The sequence below is a fragment of the Callithrix jacchus genome, chromosome 2 (genome assembly GCF_049354715.1).
Source record: "Callithrix jacchus isolate 240 chromosome 2, calJac240_pri, whole genome shotgun sequence".
Taxonomy (NCBI): Eukaryota; Metazoa; Chordata; class Mammalia; order Primates; family Cebidae; genus Callithrix; species Callithrix jacchus.
In genome coordinates this window covers 33325239-33348712 of record NC_133503.1, presented here as the reverse complement: position 1 = coordinate 33348712, position 23474 = coordinate 33325239, and the positions used below count along the sequence as shown (strand labels likewise).

The 23474-nt window shown below is 44.3% G+C and overlaps 1 protein-coding gene across 11 annotated transcripts in view; it reads right to left on the bottom strand.

Moving 5' to 3' along the window:
* The window catches only part of PCBD2 (pterin-4 alpha-carbinolamine dehydratase 2), a 61735-nt gene that overhangs the window by 32483 nt on the left and 5778 nt on the right, over window positions 1–23474 (bottom strand). For 3 of the 11 annotated variants that reach the window (XR_008478516.2, XR_008478517.2, XR_013530887.1), the window contains exon 2: window positions 19557–19712. The exons of 2 other annotated variants lie outside the window; for them this stretch is intronic. Coding sequence is in view for 2 of the 9 variants with exons in the window: in XM_035285102.3 (XP_035140993.2) it covers window positions 19557–19688 (132 nt within the window). In the remaining 7 variants the exon portion in view is untranslated. Of the gene's footprint in view, window positions 1–16762; window positions 16922–19556; window positions 19713–23474 lie in introns of all 11 variants that reach the window. 6 more of the 11 variants (XR_013530890.1, XM_035285102.3, XM_002744169.6 and 3 more) reach the window with 3 other exon arrangements.

Sequence of the window (23474 nt, the reverse complement as noted above, 5' to 3'; positions counted from 1 at the left end):
TCACCATCAACTTCACGAATCCTGTCCCCTTCAGAACATCAACTGATACCTTTAGAAACAAAATCATACTGTAATGGATGACTGAAGAGAAAAAGGATCAGGGTCAGCAAAACAAGTTATCAGTTTCATTTCCGCTTTCCACACAGGATCTGAAACCTTAAACATGCTTGGAAATCCCAGAATCTTCCCAACAGTCTGCTCCTGAAAGCATGTGATATACACAGTTACCAATCTGCTGCTCTGTACCGAGCACTGTCCTGGGCTCTGGCCCTGGTCATAGTTCTGTCCCTCAAGGAGTATCGAGTGCCAGCTGGGGAGGACAGAAAGATCAACCACGGAGAGCTGTTAAGGAATGAAGGAGCAGAGGGAAAGCAATCCAGAAGCCTGTGCGAGAGGCCGGGGCTGGGCACAGCCATCTCGTTCTCACTCTTCCTCTCCGTGGATGTCCAAGGGGAACTTGCACAGCAAGCCAGAGTCACAACCAGGGCACCCAAGTCACCCAAAGAACTCAACTCATCCTAGTACACAAAGATGTCAAAATTCACTAAGAAATATTTTACAAGGTTCCAAATCAGTTATTAATGGTATTTTCTTATTCTGTTAAGTGACTAATCACACTTGGTAACACACTAAATTATAATTTTAACCTCACTTCTAATCACCTTTTTTCTATCACCACAACATGTTAGCATAATAATTTTTGGTTGCCGTTCTACTTCCTTAGTGTGACCCAGGCCAAAGAAGCTTACAACTCCCCTCCAGAAAGATCAACAGAGCAGAAAGAACCTCCACACTGAGTTCCAGCTTTAAGCGGGCATTTCCACTCTGGGCTATGCATGCTGCCCTCGCCTCAGCGCCAACACTTAACATGACAACTATCTCATTCAGAGGCAAGATGACTGCCAAGCCAATCGCAACTTCTAATGAGGAAACAGACTTTGCTTGTTTCTTCACTGGTTTATATTTATTAACATGTTTTTAAAACACAAAATTTCCAGAGAGTTGAACTTACGTTTTAATTCCATTCTGGACTGCTGGCTAAATTTTACAAACACAGAGAAATATGTTACCAGTTTTGTTTTAAGGACCCATGTCAAATGAGAGGACACCAAAGAAATTCATCATTCAATTCTTATTTGCAGGAGCAGATGCTCTGTAACTTGTAAATTATTTTGATTTACAGTGAATCATGATTGTATTCATAAATGCTGGAAAGTTGGTGAACAACATGATATAATGACACCCCAAAATAATTTTATAACTGCAGGTGTGCAGATCGTAACATGTGGGAGACTAACTCAAACGATAATGGGGAATAAAGGCGTTTAGGAAGGTCACATAAAAGAGGGAAAGGGATGAGGGCATGTACCCCAATTTTCTGAGATGTCTTCAAACCCACACCACTCGTGGTTAGGCATATGCAGTGGCGCAGTCAGGCAGGGGCAACAGAGTCAACAGTTACATTTAAACAAGCAAAAGCAAAATGCTTCATAATTTACAACAACCCAATCAGATTGCTCATTCTTTTGAGGTTAAATGCTACTGACATAAGCTACACCTGAATCCAATCAGTGCAGAAACGTTGAGAAGATTCACACGAAAGGACTAAATTTGTCACAAATGGGTTGGTTTCCGATCTTAATGTAGCCAAGTTGCTTTACTCTGACCTCCATTGAACAAATCAACTTAATGGGCACTAGGAGTGCTATAAAACTTAACAATGGAGTGATTTTTAACTTTTAAAATATAGTTATGAAGCAAAATGTTGGATCGCTTCTACAATACTGGAAATCAAATTAAATCTAGATGTTTTTTAACAGTCTTGACAGATATAATCCTAGTTACCATGTAAATTTATGGTAAGCTGCTGTGATATTAGCCACAGGTGCTACTTTTAATATATGAGCCGCATCTGGCTGGGAATAGAATTTCTCAGAGGACTGAAAATGACCTCACTATCAGACAATGGAAGGGAAAAAAACAAGACCACTGTGGCATATAAAAAGCTGAAGATGTGGTCCACAACTAAATATTTCACATAAAATTCATTTTAACTCTGCAGTTGTAGGTTAAAGGATATTATGCTTTCAATATTTAAGAGGCGTAGATATATTTCAACCAAATAGCCGAAAGATTAAGAATGTAAGACAGTTATGAATACCCTGGCTACAAATATAATACTAGTTTTCCAACCTTTGATCAATGTCAGAAAAAATGATGCACTAAGACTTGAAAAGAGAATTATTTCATGGTTCCCAAGCACACGACCTGATTAGACACCACCGAGCATACCAAACCATGATGTAACAATTACTGATCTCTAAGCAGCAGCCGCTCTCCAGTCCCTGCCCAGCATCACTGGTTGTGTTGTAAAGGTGCTTTGGAGTCACTCATCACGCCCAAGAAAACATTTTCACCAAGCGAAATCTTTTTTTTTAATTACTAGTAATTAATTACCATTCTGAGTTTCAGAACCAGCAACATCACTCAGAGACAAATACAAAGGGAAAATGCATGTCTCTCACTTATCCAATTAAAAAATAAAAACACAAATAGGTCTAAAACATGGAACTGTTTGCTTTCAAGAAACCCTTCCTGAACCACGCGAAAACCATCATTTGCCAGAGAACTAGCAAGTGTGGAAATGTGGCAGAGGATTTACAAAAATTTAATTTCCTATGAAATAACTCTTCCTGAATTAAACAAGCCTTCTTTATCTGAAAAAACTCTCCAAAAGAGAAACATTTCTGTGAAAATATTTCCTATACCTTTGCACTAAGCTGTGAGAATGGTGGCTACAAAGCCCTGTAACATCACATTTTCCTTCTGGCTGTCTCAAGTCACTTGAAGGGCTTCATTTTTTAGCTTCAATGGATCAATTCTATCTAGGTGATGATTTCTATTTGCTTTTTTAACAGGTGACTGCATTCCTGAGTATCTTTAGCAAGAATCACCTTGTACAGCTCCCTGACACTTTTGTGTCCAACTGACAGCATTAATGCCGAGCATTTAGAAAAGATGGGCTCACAAGCCTCATCTGTGAGGCTGGTTACCATAGAAAGGGATTGGCTAAATTAAATATGGCTTTTATGTTCAATGGAATAATTTCTATATCTCCCACCATTCAAAATCATGCGGTAAGCCAGGTGCAGTGGCTCATGCCTACAATCCAAGAACTTTGGGAGGCCAAGGTGGGCGGACTGCTTGAGCCCAGGAGATCAGCTTGAGCCCAGCCTGGGCAACATGGCAAAACCCAGTCTCTACAGAAAATACCAAAATTAGCCAGGTGTGGTGGCGCTCGCCTGCAGTCCCAGCTACTCAGGAGGCTGAGGTAGGAGGATCATCTGAGCCCAGAAGAGAGAGGCTGCAGTGAGCCAAGATGGCGCCTATGCACTCCAGCCTTGGTGAAACAGTGAGACCTTGTGTCAAAAAAGAAAAAAAAAAATCATGAGGCAAAATATTTTACTGATGTGTAAATGTGCACTATTCATGAAATGAAAAAGCAACTGGCCAAAAAGTATCTACGATATGATCCCAAACATATAGACCTATATACACATTAACACAAACACACATTCACACACACTCACACACATTCACAGATATTCACACACATTCACATACATGCATTCACACAGTCACACAAACACACATTCACACACATTCACACTTACATACACATTCAAACACAGATTCACACAGATTCACACACATTCACACGCACACATTCACACAAACACCCATTCACACAAACGCATTCACACACATACACACATTCACACACACATTCAAACACACATTCACACAAATACACATTCACACACGTATTCACAGACATCATTTTTAAGTGAGCTGAAAGATTTTCAGAAAGCAGAAAGGTCTATTTTTCTTCTTTATACTTTTCTATGTTTTCGAAATTATAAAGATATTATGAAACTATATTTAAAAACGTATTTACCAGCCAAACATGCCACGCAAATGTTAACAGGAGGGTATCATTCCTATTAGAATGAGAGGCCTGGTGGATATCTGTAGAGTATGACTAACCTATAAATGTTAAACCCTTCCATTTAAAGCTTGCAGTTTTCGTTTTTTTTTTTGAGACAGAGTCTCACTCTTTCACCCAGGCTGGAGTGCAGTGGTGCAATCTCGGCTCACTGCAGCCTCCGCCTCCTGGGTTCCAGCAGTTCTCCTGCTTCAGCCTCCCAGGTAGCTGGAATTTTGTATTTTTAGTAAAGACAGGGTTTCACCATGTTGGCCAGGCTGGTCTTGATCTCCTGACCTCAGATGACCCACCTGCCTCGGCCTCCCTAGGATTACAGGCATGAGCCACCACGCCCAGCCAAAGCTTGCAGTTTTAAACACATAGAAATATGGAAGAGATTCACCCACAAACTTACATAACAGAATCATACTTTAAGAAACTCTGAATTGGCCAGGTGTGACTCTGGCCTATAATCCCAGTACTTTGGGAGGCCAAGATGGGAAGATAACTTGAGGCCAGGAATTCAAGACTAGCCTGGGCAACATAGCAAGATCCCATCTCTACAAAAAAGTAAAATTAAGGCCAAGTGCAGTGGCTCAAGCTTGTAATTCCAGCACTTTGGGAGGCCAAGGATCACAAAGTCAGGAGTTCGAGACTAGCCTGCCCAAACATCATCTCTACTAAAAATACAAAAATTAGATGGGCGCCTATAATCCCAGTTACTCAGGATGCTGAGTCAGGAGACACACTTAAACCTGGGAGGCGGAAGTTGCAGTGAGCCAAGATCACACCACTACACTCCAGCCCAGGCAACAGAGCGAGACTGTGTCACAAAAAAAAAAAAAAAAAAGTAAAATTTAAAAATTTGCCAGGGCTGGGGGCACAGTGGCTGACGTCAGCCAAAGGGAGGATTTGGGGAGGCCAAAGCAGGGGGATCACTTGAGGTCAGGAGTTCAAGACCAGCCTGGCCGACATGGTGAAACCATCTCTACTAAAAATACAAAAATTAGACAGGCGTGGTGGCACACGCCTGTGATCCTAGCTACTTAGGAGGCTTAGGCAGGAGAATCGTTTGAACCCAGGAGGTGGAGGCTGCAATTAGCTGAGATTGCACCACTACACTCCAGGCTGAGTGACAGAGCAAGACTCTATCTCAAAAAAAAAACAAAATTAGCCAGGCAGTGTGGCATGCACCTATAGTCCCAGCTACTCAGGAGGCTGAGGTAGGAGGACCGCTTGAGCCCAGCAACTGGAGGCTACAGTGAGCTATGATCACGTCACTGCACTCCAACCTAAGAAACAGAGACTCCATCTCTTAAAAAATAATAAAAAGAAATTTTAAAAAAGTTAAAAAGAAACTCAGAATTCAAATGGCCCTCTCTTCTATACATCTGTATCCACAGCTATATGGTTAGTGGCTTAGATGTTTATCTTCTCTATGCAGAATTCAAATTCTCCAAATAAACTTTTCAGCTGCTTTCTGCAGACCTATCTGGAAGTGACTTTCCCCTCTAGACAGAAGCTGAACTCCAATCTGTAACAGACTTAGAACTGATCATTGATCAATCCAGTATTATAAACCAATGCTTTCAGGGTAGGGTATAGGGAGCCATGTAGCAATTTACAAGTCAAATTCCTATCAGTAGCTGGCAATCTTCTTCTTCGAAACATGCAAATAACATATAGCCTCCTTTAAGCACTCCAAAATAAACATTTCTTCCTCAACAGCAGAAACAGACTCAATTCTGAATAGCAGAGTTGTCCATTCAAAGCTCTAAGACATTCCTAAACAAACTGCAATCCACGTCCTTTGTTACTCTACAATCCTTCAAAATATAGACTTGGGTTAAGAGAAGAGGGGTCACCCTAGGGGTGGGATATCTGGCCTTGGAATGATGGTTCCACAGCCCACTTCCTCTGTGAGTTTCAGCAAGCTCTTTAACTTCCCTGACTTTTCCACCATAAGCAAAATGGGGATGCTAACACCTAACCTGAGAAGGCTGCTGGGAAGCTTCAATGAAGTAACCTTTGTTATTTCATAGGTCACCTAACAGTGAATTACTAACACCCAGTAGACACTCAAAACACTCATTATTTCATAAAATACTTTGTAGCCCTCTGATCCATCACAAAGAAAACTGATTTGGCTGCATTTCAGGTAATGATGCAATATTAAGAGTTACCTGTGTACAGAATGACCTTAAAGCAACACTCTTGTATCCAAACTTCTAAAATTAATTCCTCAAAAATATTGCCAATATATTTTAGCTTTTCTTTATAGCACACCACCAAGTTATGGTTTAGAAAAAAGAAAAATCAGCCAGGAATGCTGGACCAGTGGTCACAGAAAAGGAAAGGAAAAGAAAGAATCTGAGATTAAAGAATTGTCTTGAAACAGAAATGAATGCCTAATGGATGCCAGGGAACAGGCCTGTGGCAGCCTCCCAGTGTGGTATTCGGTGGAGTCTTAGAAGAATCTACCACAGGACCTCAGAACATCATATTCTCAACCGACTGTGGCTGCAGTCGTGGGTGACTGAAACCGTGGTGCTAAAATACTAAGTGCCAGCCTTAGTCTCGCCTGATTGGAGGCAACTGACTAGAGACACCACGAGAGCCCATTTTCTTCTCTGATGTCTCAATACTGTGTGCAGCACAAAGGCACAGTCGATGCTGCTGTTCTGGGAAGTGCCGTGTGGCACTACAGGGCACCCTTTCTCATCTCATGGACACAGCAACTTAGAAGCCAGATAAGCCCATCACCATTAGCAATCATCTATGGCTAGGAGTAAGGAGATGAGGGAGAGGAAAAGTCCCTGGTGAGAAAGGACTATATGTATCCTGTAGGGGAAAGAAACATAAAACACTATGTTCCCCTGGGGATAAGTGCCCTGACTAGGATCATCCATGGTGAATCAAATCAGGGGCCCTCATGCATTCAAAATACAACTAGGTCTTTGGGAGGCTGAGGAGGGTGGATCACGAGGTCAAGAGATCGAGACCATCCTGGTCAACATGGTGAAACCCCATCTCTACCAAAAATACAAAAAATTAGCTGGGCATGGTGGCTCATGCCTGTAATCCCAGCTACTCGGGAGGCTGAGGCAGGAGAATTGCCTGAACCCAGGAGGCGGAGGTTGCAGTGAGCTGAGATCACGCCATTGCACTCCAGCCTGGGTAACAAGAGCGAAACTCCGTCTCAAAAAAAAAAAAAAAAATACAACTAGGTAACACTAGGTAACCCTGGGCTGGGTACTATAGATGTACACAGGCACAATCCAAGTCTCTGTCCTCAAGGTGCTTTTACCTTAGCTGGAGAGAGACACAGGTAAACAGTTACATCACCCTGTTCATCATCTAAGTTGCATTTAGCGTTGTCCTAACTTTGCCACTAGTTCACTATCACCCTGAACAAACCACATTACCCTGGGCCTCAGATCCCCCTTCCTTTCTAGTTCTAACATTGATAGGCCCTATATCAAAGCTCTAAGATGCTTAATTAATATCAAAACAAGGTTGGGCCAGGAGCGATGGCTCATGTCTATAATCCCAATACTTTGGGAAGTTCGGGGGGGAGGATTGTTGAGGTCAGGAGTTCAAGACCAACCCAGGCAACATAGTGAGACCTTATCTCTACAAAAAATGTTTTAAAAATTAGCCAGGCATGGTGGCATGTGCCTGTAGTCCAAGCTACTTGGGAGGCTGAGGCAGGAGGATCACTTGAGCCCAGGAGTTGGAGGCTGCAGTGAGCTACGATCCCATCACTGTACTCAAGCCTGGGTGACAGAGGAAGATCCCATCTTTAAAAACAATTTTTTTAATTTAAAAAATAAGCCTGAAAGAATACCACAAACAAGTATAAGATAACTCTAGGAGTGAATTCTAAACGGAAGGAAACACAACAGACTAATGTCTGAGGCTGTTGGATCTGTATAAAGCATATGAGCGCCACCTCCCCTCCAGGTTGGCCTGTGCCCCACCCACCAAAACCATCCATACTACAGTCACTGATACCCTCCTCGCTGCTTCCTCCAATGGTCATCCTCTGGGCCTCATCCTACTTGGTGTCTCAGCAGAATTGATAATTCCCTCCTTTTGAAACACTATCTTGTTTTGGATTCTGTGACATAACATTGACCTGATTTTTTTCCTTTTCTATTTGTTTGTTTGTTTGTTTGTTTCTTGAGACAAGGTCTCACTCTATCACCCAAGTTGGAGTGCAGTGGCACAATCATAGGTCACTGCAGCCTCAAACTCTTGGCCTCAAGCAATTCTTCTCCCTTGGCCTCCCAAAATGCTGGGATTACAGGCATGAGCCAGCAGCTTCTTTCCATTTCTCTAATAAATCTTTCTTGTCTTTGCCAGGTCCTCCTCTTCTAACTCACCCCTAAATGGACCAAGTCCTGAGCCATCCTCTCTCCTCACACTATAATTTCTTCTTGAGTCATCTCATCTATTACCTTGGCTTTTTTCCATATATACCTATGATTCTCCAACCCAGACCTCACCTCTGGGTTTCTATTTCAGACATAAATTTTCTGGAAGTTGACATTTGGATGTCTCACAGCACTCCCTTATAACAGTGTCCAAACCAGAAATGTTGATCCTTGCATCCCAAACCTGTTCCTCTCCCCCTACACGTCCCCAGCTCAGTAAATATCACTTCCAGCCACCTATTTCCTCCAGGCCTGAAATCTGGGAGTCATTCTTGATACCCTTCACCCTTGTTCCTTACCATCCATCACACTCCTCGCTAGTCAGAGAAACCTGGGTATTCTCTTTATATCTGCATTTTCTGTAAGAGTTACGTGTGCTACCACTGGTTTCTGCTCATGTAAACTCCTAACGCTCCAACCTCTATACATCTCCGCTTCTCCTGTCACTGTTCCAATTCACAGTCGCCCACTATGTCCACCCCAGTGAGGCTCTCTCACCTGGAGTGACGTAACAGCCTCCTTACTACTATCCCTGATTTGACAGAGTCCCCGCTACTCTGTCCTCTGATTGGTCTCTTTTTTAACGCATCAACTTATTGCTTCCTTACCAAGGCCTTCCCTGACCATGCTTCTCAAAGAGAAGTAGGTCTTTCCATTATTCTCTCTCACAGCACCCCTTTCTGATGCAGAGGCAGTATCTGAGCCACTAACAATATGGACTGCCCGGAATCCAATCCTGACTCCACACTTACTAGCTGTGAGACCTTGAGCAAGTCACTTAGTCGAGGTCTCAGTTTCCGCCTCTGTAAAATTAGGGAAATCTATTTCACAAGGTTCTGTAAGGATTAAATGAATGAATACACGTAAAGTCCTTCCCATAGTGCAATGGCCCGTAGTTTAAGTGTTCACTAACCAATTGCTGTTAAGATTTTTCTTCCTGGCACTTTAGCATAACTTGTAATGATATATTCACTTTTTCCTTTGTTCTCCCTCCCTCACTACACTGTACTCTGTGAGGATGCGGACAGTACCTGCTTTATTAACGGCTATACCCCAGGGTCTGGCACAGTATCTAGCCTACAGTAAGTGATCAATAACTTTATTGTTAAGTGCATAAAAATCAAGAAAAACTTTCTAGAAATGGATAGGATGTGAACAGAAGGGGCAGGATACGGTGAAATGGGGCATGGAAGAGAGAACAACAGTTTGAATAAAGGAAGAAAAGAACTGAACTGAAGAGCTGGGTGTGGGGGCTCACACCTGTAATCCCAGCTATGCAGGAGACTGAGGCAGGAGGATCCCTTGAGCCCAGGAGTTCCAGGCTGCAGTGGGCTATGATCATGCCCCAGTATTCCAGCCTGGGTGACAGAGCAAGACCCCATCTCTAGAAACAAACTAACAAAAAACACTGAATTGAGATGGAAAGGGCCTTGATTCCAATTCCAGCATGGCCACTAATTTTTGTGGGCTTGGTCAAGGTACTCCCGATGTCTGAGCCTTGTTCTCCCCAGTTCTTCAGTGAAAGGGATGACTGGGTGCACTCTCAGGTACATTACAGTTCTCATCTCTGAAGAAAGAGCTTCTTGCAGAGGAGTAACGCAAGGTGAGCTTGGGGCTGGGCCATGGGCAGCCTTGAAAACCTCTGAGAAGATGAAGCACGCTCTCTAAAACATAATAGGAAGGCAGTGGGATTAACTCGGTCATGACCAAGTGGTACACAGGCCAGTGGGAGCAAGGAGAGCCTAAAGGTAACATGTGGCCAGGAAGTTCCTCCCAGAACTCTAGCGGGAAGGCAGCTGTACCCGGACCAGCAGCACAGTCCTATGAAAGACAGGACAGGGCGACTGACCAGTTCTTGGTAAAAAATCCCCAGGATAATTATTCCGATTCAGGTCTAGGTGCTTGAGAGGACAGTGGTGCAGCTACTGAGAGGAAGAAGCCATCTGAAGGAAAGTGAGACAAGGGTTTGCTTTCAGACACCCTACACTGGTGGGAAAGCTCCCCCAGCAGAGTGCACCACAGGAAGCCTCCCTGTACGCTGTAGCCCAGCTCACTGAACCCACCTTAGGGCCTTCCTTTCCCCACACACTGCAAACAAGGTGTGTCCTCTTTCTCCCTGTACTTGACCTGTGCCACCTGCTAGCCCCTCCCTTAGTGCCTTCCCTCACAACTACATATCGGACCGTCAAGAACCAACTCAAGACTCCGCTTCTCCTGGCAGCAGCCGCCTGAAGAGCATCTCCTTTGGCTTCTTAGCACAGCACTTCACATTTCAGTACCTGACTAACATGGCAAGTTGACAAAAATCAACCACCTTATACAATTCAGATGAGCCACCTGCCTGACACACTAGGAGCTCTTCTGGGCAAAAACCAAACCAGGTCCTTCTGTGCATCTTCCTCCTTCCGCAGCTTGGATCCAGAGTGGTGCTTGCCCCTCGGTGGATGTAAGCCCAACAGCTTTGCTGGGTACACTGATCCTGATAGAACCACACCATGTGTCTCCAGGCCCAGCCACCCTGGGGCTGCTCCACGCACCTGGTGCATGTCCACAGAGAGGGTTGCAATGGCGAGAACAGAGCACTTGAAGTCAGTGTGATGTATGATATAGTAAAAAGCATCAGCAGCCAGGCTCACGCCTGTAATCCCAGCACTTTGGGAGGCCATGGCAGGTGGATCACTTGAGCTCAGGAGCTCAAGACCAGCCTGGCCAACATGATGAAACCTCACCTCTACTAAAAAAACAAAAAATTAGCCGGGCTTGGTGGCAGGTGCCTATAATCCTGGCTACTCGGGAGGCTGAGGCAGTAGAATTGCTTGAACCTGGGAGGTGGAGGTTGCAGTGGGCTGAGATCACGTCATTGCACTCCAGCCTGGGCAAGAGAGCAAGACTCCATCTCAAAAAAAAAAAAAACAAGCCTCCACCTGCCCTGTTGGCTGAGAGCATGCGAGCAAACAGTCATTAGCAGCATTTGCTGTTTTCATAGGACTGATTTTAATGATACAATTAAATGGCCTTTGATTGCTCAACAGTGATACCTGGGCTACTCCCAAACAAGTACAGCTTTGTTTGTTTCAGCTGGCAAATATTCCCTTCTTCCAGGAAATATAGTAAAACACATTTAAGGGAGAAAACCAATCCAGCAAGTAGTCCTCGGATAACAGGATCTCACCTAAAGAAAACAAAAACAAAACAACCTTTCTGTGTCACAGTAGGATCTAAAAATGTTGCCGTGGGAACCAGGGATGTGAGTCTGGCATCTGCTAACTGCTACATGACCCAGTATGACCACAAGTAATTCCATGATCTCAATCTGCTTTAGTGTCCTTCTGTGAAATTCAGTAAATGAGTCAGAACACCCCACTCTAACCTAGATCGAAAGGGCAATATAATAGTAATGATCTGCAGCACAGGGCAGAGAATATTCCTGCTTTGTTTTGTTTGAGAGGATGTAAGAAAAAGATCAGAACATAGAGAGCTCAGGGCCGGGGAAGAACCTCAGCCACCTGTCGACACTGCTGGACCGAATCCCTCCTGAGGGCAGAGAGCAAATGGCCGCTACCCAGCCACAGGAATGTGAGGGCAGCACTGTCTTTGCTAAGAACACAGTGGCTGCTCAGCCATTCCAGCTGCTCCATCAGGCATCCACTATTTGTATTCTGACACATCTAAATGCAAGTTCTGTGTTGTTGTGCGTTATGTTGTGACCCTAACGCACCACAAACTATTGACAAAACTCCTGCTGTGCAAACCTGAACGCTGTTGATAATGGCAGTATTAAAGTGGTAGGTAGGCATACCAAAGAAAAACAGAAACAGAACAGAAAAGAGCAAGACCAAAATACTTCTGAGTAAATACTCCTTTCAATTATTTTCTGCAATTATCGAGCCCGCAGTCTATTGTTATTAATTCATAGTCAACCTGTTCAAGCAGTACCAGCAATGCAGGCTGAAAACAAACGCCTCAGTAATTTCCTAAGCTTTGCATGTTATTTTCTTGTCAGTTAAATTTAAAGCAACCCGTTTATGACCACTTCATACCAAGCTAATCTCATCTAAAGTGCTTCACAAACCCTAACAGCTACACTAAGGTTTTATACTAATGAAAGCAATTTACATAAATGAAATTTATGTCACTGCATTTCATGACAAATTTTTTATTTTATAATAATTATGGTACTTATATGATAACATCTGTTGATATTCACAGTCTAAACCTGGCAAAGATTTAAACCCACAACATTTTCCATGCATCATGTACATTATCTGTGAAAAGCAATAAAAAAAAGCAATGAACACATTAATCATACCAATATCATCTGCAAAGCATAAATCTGAAATACCTTTCACGTCAGCTTAAACTGCTTTTTTATTTTTTACACACCTGATTTTACTCCATCTGTAAAAAGGCAAGACAAAGACTGTTGAGGAAATCATACTTCTTGGCTGCTTGACTTTTACAAAATACTCAGGCTAAGTTCTGTAAACAGAAGATTTACTTCATGACTAAGAGAAAATGATGCAGTTAAAAGCCTATTTTTATTAAAGGACGGTGTAAGGACCACAGTGTTTTCACACTGCAGTGCAGTGTTATATTTGCATTGTTGACAGCTGTTTTGCATTTCTCCTCATCTATCTATTGCATTCGCTTTTACAAATACACAGCAGGTCTAGACCTATTGTACCATACAAGCAGCAGCAGCATCCAAATGATAACATTTCAGGCTATTATTTCCCTACCCTGGTGGATAACAGCACTCATGTTCCAGTCCCCTCCTGGGAGCATCAACATGGTCCTGCTCAGGAAGAACTCCAAAGGGAACACCAACATGAACACTACACAGATATGTTCATTGGCTCCTCAAATTTTAGGTAAAGTTTGCTAAAATAAATGAGTGTCTCCACTCTTTTCCAGTGAAAACTATGAACGCTTTCTCGGGTTTCTAGTCTGCTGTGGTTACAAAGCCAATCATGGGCACATGTTCAACGCAAACAAGTGTGTGATAACCACGCAAGCTTTCACTTTACCTGCTGCCGGACACACAAACATTAGCTTATACTTTAAACGCAAAATGACATTTTCTCTTTTTTTTTTTTTTTGAGATGGAGTCTCACTCTGTTGCCCAGACTGGAGTGCCGTACCACGATCTCGGCTCACTGCCACCCCTGCCTCCCAGGTTCAAGCCATTCTCCTGCCTCAGCCTCCCAGGTAGCTGAGATTACAGGTGCCTCCCACCACGTCCAGCTAATTTTTTTTTTTTTAGTAGAGAAGGGGTTTCACCATTTTGGCCAGAGTGGTCTTGAACCCCTGACCTCAGGTGACCTGCCCGCCTTGGCCTCCCAAAGTGCTGGGATTACAGGCATGAACCACCATGCCCAGCCACAAAATGACATTTTCTAACCTATATGATGGCCACGCCACAAGCATCCTCTTTGGGAGTGCTTCCCTACCCTCCCTCCACAGGTAGAATATCCTCTTTCAAGAGTACACAGATGCATTACTCACTCATAACTTTGATGTGCACAACAAAGAACAATCAAACCCAAACTAATTTGCTCACAGTGAGAGCTATGGAGACCTCCACCAATATCCTGCGGAGGATTGTTAAGACTTTTCATCAGCATTTGTCTTTCTTCTGGTATTATCAAGCCTTTGACCTCACTAAGCGTTTCAAAATGTTCACCATAAGCCTATTATCAAATTCCTCAATAAAACATTTATATAAAGTAAGGCAGCAACAGTAACTTTGAACTGCTCTATGCAGGAGTCTCTGCAAGCACAGGAAGAGAAACATTTTACAAACCCCAAAGTCACATATGGTGCTACTGCTGCTAGGATGTGGAGAGCAACACCACCCCAGCCTGGGTGCCCAGTCGGCTCCTCCTCCCTCCTGCTCCAGCTTCAGAAAGCTTCAGTGACAGCAGCACAGCCGCCAAAAGGTGAGGGTGATGAACAAGATACAGAACCAATAAAGCCTGGACGTTGCCCCGAACAACCAGCTCATATGATTCCATCCAACATGACTGAATGCCCTGCTGGGCAGGCCCACCAAAGAAAGCACATACAAGCCCCAGGAGCTCCTCTGCAGGGAACCACAGCTGATTCTTACAAAGCTCGATCCCATCCTCCTGAATCACCCGTTGGAAACTCCTCATCCTACACGAAAAATTCATCATTCACCCAGGTGCCCAGCCACTGCCGCTTAGCCATTCCAGATCCTGAGCTTATTTCCAGGCTGAACAAGTGTGGCCCAGGTATTCAGGGGTGAAAGAACAGGGACAGCCTTCTGGGGTTAGAGAGGGGTATTGCTGCCTGGCTGGCTGGGCTCCTGCCCTGGAGGTGTCCACCTGCTAGCACCTGTAGTAGCTATTTCCTGGGTTCCAAAGCCTCACTTTCTGCACCTACTTTTAAGCTTAAAAATTCCTCAGATTCTGTCAGCTTCCAGTTCATCCCATACATGTCACACATAACAAAATCTATCTTGATGGGACACTCACACCCACATTTCTACCTGACATTTTGTTCTTTCAACACAGACACCCTGCAGTTACCAAACACTTATGTTTATATGTCACTTGCAGACCTCTCCCACCTGCTGTCTACGGGAACAACAACAACAAAAAGCAAAGCTCCTTTACAAATGCCAGCCCCACCCTGTCTGGATCCAAGCGCTCTGAGTGTGGAAACTCCCCGCCTCGGGTCCCAGCATTGCCATGCTATCTGCTCACAGAGTCACCGTCTGTCACCAACACATTGCCCACCGACCCATGATGCACTGCAGAGCCCATGTACCATCAAGGGTGGAAACAGGAGGCTAAGAGCAACTGACACCTACAGCTACTTCATCCACCTATGCTAGGAGAATCCCTTGAAAAACCTGTACTTGTAATCTCCAAATATTTGTATCCATCTGAGCACCCCATCCTCCCCAGCTCAGTAAATGGCACCAGTGGCACTACCCTTTACTCTATAGCTTGAACCAAAGCCTTAGTGCCATCCTTGACCCTCCCCTTGCCCACATCCAATCACTCAGCAAGTCTAGATTATTCTACTTTCAAAATATTAGGAACCCGACATTTCTCTCCACCCCGACTGCTGCCTCCATAAGTCCGCCATCGTCTCTGGCCTAGATGTCTGCAACAGTGTTCAACAGAGTCTGCCTGCTTCCACTCTGACCTTCCTACCACCTATTCTCAGCAGAACAGCAGGGTGGCTTTTCAGAACACAGCCACAGAACGACACTTCTCCACCTGAAATGCTCCAGCAGCTTTCCTTCACAGAATAAAATCTGAACTCCTCACCATGCCAAGAAGGTCCCCATGCTCTGACCCTTCCCCTCATCTCATCTCCTTCTCCACTCCAGGACACTGGCCTTCTGCTTCTGGCTCAATCATGCCAAGGTCATTCTGCTTCGGGAACTCTGTGCTTGCTGTTCTCTCCATCTGGAAAGCTCTTCCCTTAGATTGTTACGTGCTGAGCTCCTTCTCATTATTCAGGCCTCAGAGGTCCCCTCCCCAGAAAGGCCTTTCCAGACCACTCCACCTCCAAGAGTGCCTCCGCCCCTCTCCATTCCAATACCCTACTTTATTCTCCATGGTACTCATCACCAGCTGAAATTACATTTCCTATTCATCTGTTTATTGTCTATCTTCCCACTGGGATGGGAACTACATGAGGTTACAATAGTATCTAGCATACAGAAAATGCTTAATAAATGTTTGTTTAATTAATGAATGTTTTATGATAAATTTTTTTTTTTTTTTAATTTAACCACATGGTGGCCAGGTGTGGTGGCTCACACCTGTAATCCCAGCACTTTGGGAGGCCAAGGTGGGCGGATCACAAGGTCAGGAGCTTGAGCCCATCCTGGCTAACACGGTGAAATGCCGTCTCTACTAAAAATACAAAAAACTAGCCAGGTGTGGTGGTGTGCACCTGTAGCCGGGTGGCATGCGCCTGTAGCTACTCGGGAGGCTAAGACAGGAGAATCGCTTGAACCAGTAAGGTGGAAGTTGTAATGAGCCAAGATCGCACCACTGTACTCCAGTCTGGGCAACAAAGCAAGACTCCATCTAATAATAAATAAATAAAATTAAATAAAACTTAACCACATGTATAACTGGCATGCTCTGGCATACTTGGAAAACAAATACAGCCATGGAGAAAGACCAGAAGATAACAGAGAAAAATAAAAGTAGTTGGAATAGGAAATTTTTTTTATTTACACCATCCTATTTAATGTTGTGCTGTTGTTACAATTAAAAAAAAAAAATGGCTTTTCTGTCCTAGATGAAAGATGAATGAAGACATGTCGGTGCCGGAGGGTCACTACCCTACTCACCAGTTGTGAGCAAGAGAAAAGCAGCTCCTAATCCCTGGACGCTGGCCTGGCACTATCAGCCAGTCCTTGGTGTTCTCCTTTTCACCATCAGCATCAACATCAGAAAAGGCCACTCTGACCATGATGGATGAAGACAAGAGCAAGACCACTCCGCAGTATCTGAACACAGACAAAACATGAACTTTGTCCAAGCCACAAAATACCTAACGTCCTCCTCTCCCAGCTAACAAGTGACTGTTGTATCTTTTTCAATTTCAGCTTCGGCACCACTTTGGTCTCCTCTCCCTACAGATATAATTTATTAAAATGCTAAATGACAGAAGTACCCACTTCCTGACAGCATCTAATCCAGAGCAAAGTCCCCAAATCACTACTACAAGCCCAAATCCTCTCCTGGCTTCCCAACACCGTCTCCTGAGGCGCCTCATGGTGCCCTTCAGTGTGCCTTCTCCCTCACTGCAGTAAACTCAACTTGTTCAACTGTAGGTGTGTTCCTAGTTGTGCTTCGCTGGAGGGCACTGATCAGTTACCATCATCAGCCATGACAGGCAGAAGTCATAGGAGCCTGGCAGGAAAACTGACGACCCCCAGATATGATCTCAGTGTTGGTTCATCTGCCTCTTTTCCTCAAAGTTGGGTGAAAGGGGGAAAAGAATCTACTTAATTAAATGTCCCTGTGAATAATGTTACAATTGATCCAGTATGCTTCCCTACCATTACTGAAAGTCACCCTGAGCACAAGGTCAGAATGGTGCTGGAGGACTGACTCATGGGCAGGACCTGAGGCAACACCACTCAAGTACTTTAAGCCACATGTTCAAGCCCAATAAATTAGGCGAGGTTTAAAGAAGTCAAGCTGTACACATGTAAGAATTTTAATAAGCTTGGAAAATGCTACCCAGAGCTTATACACAGGCTTACTGTACCAATGGGATTCCCTGCCACCAGCCGCAGCGCGCTAAGCCCCTGACAAGAGCTGTCGAGCACGTGGGGCAGCGGGGACAGGGAGTCTGCTTGGTCCAGATTTCCTTAGGAGTTGGGGACTCACAGCAGAAGGCTGGCAGCCAGATGGATAGAGAACAGAATCGGGCATGCAACTCAGTGGAGCCAACGGCATTTACTAGGAAAACATGCCGAGGGTTTCTTTGGTGCGAATCTGGTCCTCACACACCCTTCTAGAAACCAGCAAACACTGTAATCAATGTCTGCATTTATCAAATGCCTGTTTGTACCCAGAACTGTGTTAGGTACAATAGAGAGTTATTTAAGCAAACATGATCTCTGACTTCTAGATTCCAACACCCAATATAAATAAAAACAATAAATCTGTCCAAAGGATTACCAAACTAACTGAACAAACAACGCAGTCAAAAGCGTTTACCTTATATAAATGCAGTGCAGTAATAACTGAAGGGAAAGTCATGGGAGATGACTCTCTAAACAGGGTGGGGCCCTAATGGAACAGTTACCTTGTTAAAGCTGACTCTCCAAGGGGAAGGTCAGGTTTTAAGAAAAGGTTCAGGATCTGGCTACTGGGCTGGAGAAAAATAATCCAATCAGATAAAAGGGTGCAGCCTGGGAGATGATTTAGAGCTAGAAATTTAACTGCAGGAAGAAAGTAAAATTACCAACAGCCCAGAAAAAGTAGAGGAAAGTAAGTCAAGCAGGTGTATCTTCCTCAGCCAGTTTTACTCATGCCCCCTTCAGATAAATATAAAAAGCTTAGGCTGGGCACAGTGGTTCACACCTACATGCACATTAGGGGGCTAAAGCAGGAGGATGGCTTGAGGCCAGGAATTTGAGACCAGTCTGGGCAAGATGGCCAGACCCTGTCTCTCCAAACAATACAAAAATTAGCTAGGTGTGGCACATGCATATAGTCCCAGCTACTCAGGAGGCTGAGGTGGGAGGATCACCTGAGCCTAGGAGGTCAAGGTGGCAGTGAGTTGCAGTCACACCACTGCACTCCAGCCTGGGCAACAGAGCAAGGCCCTGTCTCAAAAAATAACAATCAATAATAAAAAGCTTACACTGTCTTTTACTGTTATTTAAAATTTCAAAAAAAAAAAAAACCCTAAATATCCCAACCAACACCAAATCAAAGCAATAGTAGTTTCAGAATTTGTTTTCCAAGTAACACAAACCACCCTCTTTCCCTAGAGCTAAACATCGCCCAGGTGGGTGACTGCAACTGTCAACAGGATGTAACTCTATCATTGAATTCTTAAAGAAGGGAAGAGTTGAATCCTGGATCTACATGGGACCAGACAACTGGGAGAATCAGAAAGAGTTACAGCCTAGGCCGGGCACGCTGGCTCATGCCTGTAATCCCAGCACTTTGGGAGGCCGAGGTGGGCGGATCATTTGAGGTCAAGAGTTCAAGACCAGCCTGGCCAACATGGCAAAACCCTATCTCCCCTAAAAATACAAAAATTGGCCAGACATGGTGGCTCACACCTGTAATCCCAGCACTTTGGAGGCCGAGACAGGTGGATCACCTGAGGTTGGGAGTTCAAGACCAGCCTAACCAACATGGAGAAACCCCATCTCTTCTAAAAATACAAAAAATTAGTCGGGCATGGTGGTGTATACCTGTAATCCCAGCTACTCGGGAGGCTGAGGCAGAAGAATCGCTTGAACCCAGGAGGCGGAGGTTGCAATGAGCCAAGATCACACCATTGCACTCCAGCCTAGGCAACAAGAGTGAAACTCCGTCCAAAAAAAAAAGTTACAAAGTTACAGTCTAAGTTGACAAAAATAGACCACAGCTCTAGCAAGAATTTATAACAATTACCTGATTAAAATTTTGGAAGGAGAACTCTTTGTAGATGGCATCTCTCTCACTTAACTCCAACCATCCTGCTGCTTTAAGGTCGAGTATAGCTTGATTCCTCTCTTCTGCCGTCAACCTGTGAGTGCCTGATGACTATGAAGAGAACACATTTCATATCTGAAAATGCAGAAGTTTATTCAAACTCACACTTATGGCTCCTTACCTTAAACAGAGTCATAGAAAAATCTGAAAGACAACAAATTCTAACCATCTTCCATTCTTTTGTTCTCACAAGAGAGACCAAAGCAAGGCTAGTGCTGTGAAAAATAAGCTGCCTCCATGATCTGTCACCTCTGGCCCCCTTACTGCTGCCTCAAACTTCACAATTCAGCTTCTCTGGTTGGCTGGTTGGCTTTTTGAGGCAGGATCTTGCTCTGTCACCCAGGCTGGAGTGTAGTGATGCAATTATAACTCACTGCAACCTCTGCCTCCTGGGCCCAAGCGATCCTCCCACCTCAGCCTCCGGAGTAGCTGGGACTACAGGGGCACACCACTACGCCCAACTAATTTTTAGTATTTTTGGTAGCGACATGGTTTCACCATGTTGCTCAGGCTCGTCTCGAACTCCTGAGCTCAAGGGATCCACCTATCTCAGCTTCCCAAAGTGCTGGAATTACAGGCATGAGTGACCACACCCAGCCCTTCTGTGGTTTATTATAGATACAACAAAGATTGACTATTACCACTGGCCATCTTGGACCCTGCAGCATTCCAGGACTTGTGGCAAGTCTATTGGCAGGACCAGAATTAGAATTCAAGGCTCCAAACTCCTGGTCTGTTGCTCTTTGGATGGCCCTGCATCACCTCAGTAGCCTTTGCTACTGTTTTATCTATAATAAGCCAGAGAAGCTGAATTGTGACATCTGAGGCAGCAGTGAGGGGGCCAGAGGGAACATACCATAGAGGGAGCTTATTTGTACAGAGCTAGGCTACTTTGGTCTGTCTTTTGAGAACCAAAAAAATGAAAGATGGTTTTAATGAATTGGAATTACCATCTCCTGTCACATCTAATGAAAACCAATCCCCAGAGGGGAAAAAACAAATGCACATTTACATAGGATTTTATCTAACTTCTGGGGGTCCACAGATCCTTTGGACTTGAGGTAAAAAGCCATGACCTCAGTGGGGTGAGTTTATGAAACCCTTTTTTCAGAGCGCCAGTAAGACAAACTCCATAGTTTGGCCAGAGAACTGCCCAGTCCAAAGAGCTTGTGTGCACTGTCTGCCCTGTTTCTACTCACTCTGGTGAAGACATTCACAAACCCAGGTTCTGTTGGTTAACAGGCCCACACTTCCCATGCTATTGGTTTTTTTAACCAAAAGAACTTTAAACAGTGGGGCCAGAGAGACGAGATGGACACTCTACTGGAAGTCAGGAAAGCTGAGTTCTCATTTCAGGCAATACTTCCTGCCTTACCTACTTGCAGAGTTACTGTAGGCTCTGGTGAGGGAGAGGCTGTCACCCAGAAAGATGAACTAATGTGAAGGCTCGTCATCAAAGGGCAACTGTGGGCTAAGCTGCGTTCCCCCGATTCTCTGCCATTAAGCTGCAACTCACTCCTACTTCAGAAACCCTAAAATCTTTTATCATCAATATTAAGAGAGCAAAAAGATTTTACCTTTAGACAACTTATTCTATGAAGATGAAGAAAAAAATACTAAGGAACCAGCTTTCTAGTCTTTGCTAGGTCAGCTATTCTTCCCCACAACTAACAAAAGGAAATAATGAGAGTACTTTTTTTTTCTGAGACCAAGTCTTGCTCTGTCACCCAGGCTGGAGTGCAGTGGCGTGATCTCAGCTCACTGCAATCTCTGCCTCCCAGGTTCAAGCCATTCTTCTGCCTCAGCCTCTCGAGTAGCTGTGATTACAGGCGCATGCCACCAGGCTTGGCTAATTTTTTGAATTTTTAGGAGAGACAGGGTTTCACCATGTTGGCTGGGCTGGTTTCAAACTCCTTACCTCAGAGGATCTGCCCACCTCAGCCTCCCAAAGTGCTGGGATTACAGGTGTGAGCCACCATGCCTGGCTGAGGATACTTTTTAATTAAACAAAAGTATGTAAAAGCTTTTTATTAAAAACCATTTACAGGTTAGTTGGGCATGGTGGTGCATGCCTGTAATCCCAGCTATCCAGCCTAGGCAAGAGACTCCATATTAGAAAAAAAATGTTTTACTAGGTTACTAGGGCTAGGGACAGTGGCTCATATCTGTAATTCTAGTACTTTGGGAGGATGAGGTGGGAGGATCATTTGAGGCCAGGAGTTCAAGACCAGCCTAGGCAACACAGTGAGACCTTGGCTCTACAAAAAAATTCTGAAAATTAGCTGGGTGTGGTGGAGCACATCCATAGTTTCAGCTACTTGGGAGGCTGAGATGGGAGGATCACTTGAGACTAGGTGTCTGAGGCTACAGTGAGCTATGATCACCACTGTACTCCAGCCTGGGCAACAGAGTGAGACCCTGTCCCTTATAAAAAAAAGAAAGAAAAGTAAGTAATAAATAAATAGTAAATAGTAAACCATTTACTATTAAGAATTAAAATATCCATTCATCAGTTTTTCAATGACAGTTCTGAAACACACATATATCAATTATAAGAAATCTAAAATTCTTATTAAACACTTATTTTGTCAACTCAGAGGATTTTGGAAAAGAAACAGAATTATGTGTGTCCACATTGAGTAGCTGCAAAGAAAGCCATTAAACATGCTGTCTGTAATGAAGCAGGCACCTGGTGTCTGTGAAACACACTCTGAGCTGTTTTCTCCGAGTGCTGGACCATCCACATCCCCACTAAAATCAACGTACGCACTTTATGCCCACAGCAGACACCTGCCCAGTAGCAGGGACTATTCCCAGGAATAGGAAATGGAGCCACTTCATCAACATTAACATCAAAGGTCCCCATGAGGACACGTTTGCAGCAGAACCCCTTGTGGTGGGCTTAATTTGTTCAGGGAGTGAAGGCAGACTAGGATCTGAAGAGAGTAAACTTGATCTAAGGCCTAGCTTTGTTACTTTGAGTTGTGAGATGCTGAACATGGCTTTTCTGAATTCTGAGGTCCTTCTGTCTGTAGTGGGGATATTATATCTACCTGCCAAGATTTTTTGAAAGGCTTACAGATCTTGAACGTGAGAGCACCTGGCATTGAGCCTGGCACGTGGCAGAGCTCAAATTATGTCTTTTGTTTCATTCCTTCCCAGAACACCCTCATCTTAATGTATCTCTACCACCTGGAGCAGTGTGTGCCTGGAGAAACGCCTAGATGACAGTAGGCATTCAACTTGTGTTCTCCCCTTCGTGGCCAGGAAGCTGCGGAGTGCTCATCTTCCTCCAACTGCGAGCTATTTAAAATTTTTCCTATTAAAGAATTTCAGGCCAGAGGCGATGGCTCACGCTTTTAATCCAGCATTTTGGGAGGCCGAGGCAGGTGGATCACCTGAGGTCAGGAGTTCGAGACCAGCCTAGCCAACATGGCGAAATCTTGTCTCTACTAAAAATAAAAATTTAAAAATCAGCTGGGCATGGTGGTGGGCGCCTGTAATCCCAGCTACTCAGGAGGCTGAGGCAGGAGAATAGCTTAAACATGGGAGGCGGAGGTTGCAGTGAGCCAAAATCGCGCCACTGCACTCCAGGCTCGGCGACACAGCGAGACTCCGTCTCAAAACAACAAAACAAACATTTCAAACCGAAAAGGGTGGTTAAAGTGCAACTTAAAATGACGTGGTGAGTTTAACACATTATTTTCCCACTAGGTGGTGCTGCATGTTAAAACTTTCCCCCTATTTACTCCAAATGGTGAATTTCTACAGCAGGAAAACTGACTGAAGGCCCCCTGGAAGACGAAAGAAAAGCCAGTATGTCAGCAAAAAATACAA